A 5408-nucleotide genomic window follows, 5' to 3' on the forward strand; every position below is an offset into this window, starting at 1 on the left:
TCAAGTTGCAACAGGGCAAGTTTAGGCTGGACATTAGGAAGAAATTCTTCACAGAAAGAGTGGTCAGACACTGGAATAGACTGCCCAGGGAGGGGGTTGAGTCACCATCCCTGGATGGGTTTAAGTGTCACTTAGATGTGGTGTCGGGTGATATGGTTTAGGGGTGAACTTGTAGTGTCGGGTCAATGGTTGGACTCGATGATCCCAAGGGTCTTTTCCAACCTGAATTGTTGTATGATTCTATGACACTAAAAGACCTGCAGAAAACTAGTTGCTTTCCTAGATAGATGCCAGGGCAATATCCACCTTTTGTGGACTATGGCAATCATACAATTTTAGCCTGAATGCCTACATGTGAAGGCTTCAAACAGGTCAAAAAACTTCTCTAGTAATTCTGAACAGTTTTAAGGAATTACTCCATAATATTGCAATAAGTGTCTTTAACCAATTTCTCTTTCTTTTCCTTCCCCTACAGTATAATCTCTTTATGTCAGAAACTCAATTTAATTACCCAAAAGAGCCAGAAGCTGTCACCTTTGAGACCCCCTTTGGGAAGTTTGGCATTTTCACTTGCTTCGACATCCTTTTCCATGAGCCTGCCGTGGTCCTGGTGAGCAAGTTGCAGGTGGACACTGTGCTCTTCCCGACGGCCTGGATGAACGTCCTGCCATTTCTGACTGCCATTGAGTTTCACTCTGCTTGGGCTATGGGCATGGGTGTCAACTTCCTAGCTGCCAATACACATTACACCAGCTTTTCTATGACAGGTAATTAATTCTCACTCTATCTGAAAAGTCTTTATAACCATGAGTCTTTATTCCCTGTTCTGCAAGGTGATTTTGCAGTGGAATATAATGTATTTATCTGGAAGGTGAAGAGCCCAGTCACCAAATTTTAAGCCTCACAAATCCTGTCCCTATTAGTGCTGTACAAGACACAGAAAACTTGTGGTATTTTCTTCTCCTCAGCTTCTTAGGATTTTCCTTTTTCTTTTAAAGCCTCTAAATGATGGTAAGTTATTGTGCCTTCTACTTGAGTAGAAACTTCTGAAACCTACTTTTTCCCTCTCCACCTCTAAGTCTGTGACTGAGTACCAAGCTGTAAATATACTTGTAAACCACACACGTGGATCCATTTATTCCAGACAAATGAAAAACTTATTTATAGCTCTATTTAACACAGTTGTAAAAAAATGTTAAATTTTCAGACCTATCGCAGTAATACTGCTAAGAAGTCTGCATCTTTTTTTAAGAGTGCAGCACTGATTTTCTAGAGCTGAGGTTATGGGGTAGTATATTTCAGCTAGAGCAGTATGTTCACCGAGCAGAGGAACTGCCGTGTGGGCTGGGGGCTTCTCAATTGAAAAGCCTGACAGGCTACTGCTTGTTGTCCATTTTGTGTGGCTCTTCGGCAATGATGGATATGTCAGATCTTCTCTGATTCCCCTCTGTTACTTGTCACTGGTCAGGTGTGAATACCCCACATTGGGGAAGAGTTCTCAGCCAGAATAAATTGAGCTGGACAGAAGCTATTTCCTTCTGTGTTCACCAGGACAGGCCTGTGATACTTGCCTGTGTAGTGTTTTGGATGGTCTCAATTGGCAGAAGGTCCTTTTATGTCAATTAGCTGCCAATAAAGAAATTATCAAACAACTCTGTTGCACAGAGGGGAAAAGAGAACTCGCGGGCCATAACCACAAACATAACATAACATCCTCTGTCTTTGGTTACATTGAGCAGACCTCACCAAGGGAAATAAATGCTATTTTTTTGCCAGAGTATGAGCTCTACATACTGAGTTGCTAATGGCCACCATTGGTGAGACGAAAATTTTCTGCATTATTTATAAAATAGTGGATAAAGTAGCAGTAGGGACAATAAAAACGATAATATGAAATTGCTTATTCTTTTTGGACTGAAAATTATGCTGTCCTCAGGCAGTGGTATTTATGCACCAGAAGGAGCCAGAACATACTACTACAATATGAAAACTGAGGATGGTCGCCTCCTTGTTGCTGAATTAGATTCGCACCCTCGCCTTTCTCTTGCTGCCCCACCTGCTGTCAGCTGGAACTCATTTGCTTCGAGTGTCAAAAGACTCTCATCAAATGACCATGAATTCGGAGGACTCATCTTCCATGACTGGTTCACTTTCACTGGGCTCACTAAGCCTGAGGGGAATCTCACCACTTGCCAGAAAGACCTCTGCTGTCACCTGAGCTACAAGATGACAGGGAAACAAGATGAAGTTTATGTACTGGGTGCTTTTGATGGGCTTCATGTTGTTGAAGGACAATACTATCTGCAGGTAATGATTCTTTAGAGGGGGGCTACTTGTTGTGGGAAGCTTCTTTACAGAGAAAATCCTTCACCTCTGTGAAGGAAAAAGACAGTAACTTGCTTGTATGCCAGAGTACTGGTGGCCTATTTGTTAGTAATGGGAAGTATTTTCTAAAACATCCAAGCCTGCTTACCTTTAAATCCAACAAATGCGGTGGATAGGTCTCTAAATCTCTTTTAAGTTCCCAGAGCACACTCACTATTTTTTTAGGTATGCAATACTGGCTGCTAAAAAATCAGTTGATCTAGATTTATGAGATGTTCTGATGGTTTAAAGTCACAGAGATGTTAATTTTTTGTCATTACTTAAATCATAGCAGTGAAGTTTACTGAAATGGCATATCACTTTTACTGGAAATGTTCATTCTTCCTTTCGTTTAAGGAAGTGTTTGGGAAAACAGTGGGTTATATCCCAGTTGAATTTGTTTAAAGATTTATTAAACCTTCTTTGACTTCACAATTAAGTTATTGTGCCTGCAGATTGGTCTTGTTTTTAGTTTGTCTGTTTGTCAGAACAGCCTTTGCATATTAGCTGGTACAGACTTCAGGGTATGAGGGGAGTTCTTAGCCAGCAAATAGCTCATCTAATACATTTAAAAAGGTAGTTTGAGTAAATTCACTTCTTGGTGAACTCACTTGGAAAATTTATTTCTATGATTGTGGAAGCTACCAGATGGTTTCTACCAATACCAAATTTTCTAGACAAGGCAGGAATTTCTACTCTTCTTTCCCCTCTTTTTTTCTTTTCTGAGAGATTTTTTCTTTATTTCTCTGCTTATTTGCATTTCAACACAAAACCATACTTGCTGATGAACAATAATTCTGACATTTGCAAATACTCTTATTCTGTCCCCCAGTATCCAACATAAATAGAAAAATTCCATCACCTGTGAGCAAAATCAACCAATATCCTCTGAATCTTCACAGGAGTCCTAGCCTTAATTCATATCTCTCCATGTCCATAGACATTTGTCAACTGGGTAATTAACTTCAAGGAAGAAAGGAAAACATTGCCATTTCTACTTTCCTCTGTGTGCTCAACTACTAGCACAAAACTGTAACAGAGAATGCTAACCTCATCACCTTGACATATATTTACCAGGAGTTGGATAAAGAACATCAGATTCAGATTTCCCATGGACTATCAGGCCTGCTAATGAACTGTCATTAGCAACATGTACAAATACCAGTAAAAGTATTTGTGTGTACATTTGCACAATGTACTCAGGAGGAGAATTTTGTTTGATTTGCCTAAAATTTCCATTCACGAACTTATCTTACCAAGATATGTGGGGAAAAAAGCTTCAAATAAGAGAACTAGTAGTTGGAAGAAATCATGGTAGTGGCAGGATTAAGCTTCAGGGATGAAATAAAATGCTCTGGCAGCGTTTACCTCAGAAATAGATTATTTCTAACTACTGAGGCAGTGCAGGTCTGGAATATCCCTAATCAGACACCAAGGTGGAAAAAAAAAAAAAAAAAAAAGCAGCAACAAATAAAAAGCAGTTGCTTAAAGATTGTGAAAGAGATCCTGTGATGGTCACCTGCTCTGACACACACTAGCTTTGATGACACATGGATTTCCTACCAGTCTTTCTATCTTGCTAAATATGTTGTTGTCCTCTCCCCACAGATATGCACGCTGCTCAAGTGCAAGAGCACAGACCCGAACACGTGCGGGCAGCCCGTGGAGACAGCTGAGACCAGGTTTGAGATGTTCTCCCTCAGCGGCACGTTTGGCACTAACTACGTCTTTCCAGAAGTCTTGTACAGCGGGGTGCAGCTGGCCCCCGGGGAGTTTGAGGTAATGGGACATGCTGGAGCTGTGTCATGCTAGGTTCTCTGTGAGTTAGTAATGGAATAAACTGTCTCAACACAGCCAAAGTGAGCTTGCTCGTAGTGAGCAATCAGATCAATTAAATACTTGCTAATGAAGTCATTAGTTTCAGTGAGAGATATGGTTTGACACAACTTCTTCCTGTTTTGTCATATCTTTCTGAGCTCTTAGCACATTCGTATTGGTAATCCTCTAATCATGTCCTTCTCTTACCTTTATCAATAAGGTATTAAATGATGGGCGTTTGATAAGTAAGACAAGACCAACACAACCAGTCATCACTGTGGCACTTTTTGGACGGTGGTATGAAAAGGATCACCTGAAAGTAGACCCACAACCACAAGCATTCTCATGATAATACCATAACTGAAGCTGTACACTCTCAATCTGACGTCCAAGTGAGATACAGCATCCTCTACTACAACTACTTCTTATTACCAGTGGCACAAATATCTTGTCACTGTGCTTTGTTTTTTAGTAATGCAGTAGTATGATTTTGTTGCTACTACTTATTGAGAAGCATCAATTTCTATAATCATAAGATTACTAATCTTTCATTAGTGCAAATTAGTAGTTGTTCTTCTGTCTCTGTTTTATCGGCTGATTTTTCTAGCCCCTAGAAAACCTGCGTTGTGGGCTAGAGGATACATTCTTATTTAAATCACATTACATATTTTATAATTGCAGATTATTATGGTACCAGTAAATAAAACAGTGAAAGATTATGGCAGGTAGCTCTACAAAATCCTCAGTAATGCTTTGTCTCTGATACACAGTTACTTACGTTAACCTATTCAAGTCTGCTCTTTTACCCCACTTAGATTTTTTTATTATTTTTTGTATTGCTTTTGTTATATTGACTTTATGCCACTGGTGCATATCATGTGGCACATGGCAGCACAGAACAGTGAATCACGGAGGCTGAGCAAGGACTCCGGTCTAAGAGCCAGCCATGAAACAAAACCTGCCACTGTTTCTTGGACAGAACATTTTTTTCAGCATATAAGCATAAATATTTGCAAATTCTGTGAATGTGTCTTTCAGAGTGGTCAGAGATGTTTATTAGTGTAAATTCTCCTTCCTTTTCCCCACACTGGTCTCAGCATGGTGCTCTCAAGGCTCTCAGTCCTATGTGCTTCTGTCATGGAGCTGGCAAGATGCTGGGAATGCAAATACTGTCCAGACTCCAGCAGTGATTGTTACTGCCATACACCATACGACCTCTTCTGTTT

At 40.1% G+C, this 5408-nt stretch overlaps 1 protein-coding gene across 1 annotated transcript in view; it reads left to right on the forward strand.

The window, feature by feature from the left end:
- The window catches only part of LOC104272795 (pantetheinase-like), a 7691-nt gene extending 3160 nt beyond the window's left edge, over nt 1-4531 (forward strand). Inside the window, exons 4-7 of the mRNA XM_009867892.1 lie at nt 476-767; nt 1937-2307; nt 3973-4143; nt 4403-4531. Coding sequence (XP_009866194.1) covers nt 476-767; nt 1937-2307; nt 3973-4143; nt 4403-4531 — 963 coding nt within the window. The remainder of the gene's footprint in view (nt 1-475; nt 768-1936; nt 2308-3972; nt 4144-4402) is intronic.
- The last annotated feature ends 877 nt before the right edge of the window (nt 4532-5408 follow it).

The sequence above is a fragment of the Apaloderma vittatum genome, unplaced genomic scaffold, assembly GCF_000703405.1.
Source record: "Apaloderma vittatum isolate BGI_N311 unplaced genomic scaffold, ASM70340v1 scaffold11954, whole genome shotgun sequence".
NCBI lineage: Eukaryota > Metazoa > Chordata > Aves > Trogoniformes > Trogonidae > Apaloderma > Apaloderma vittatum.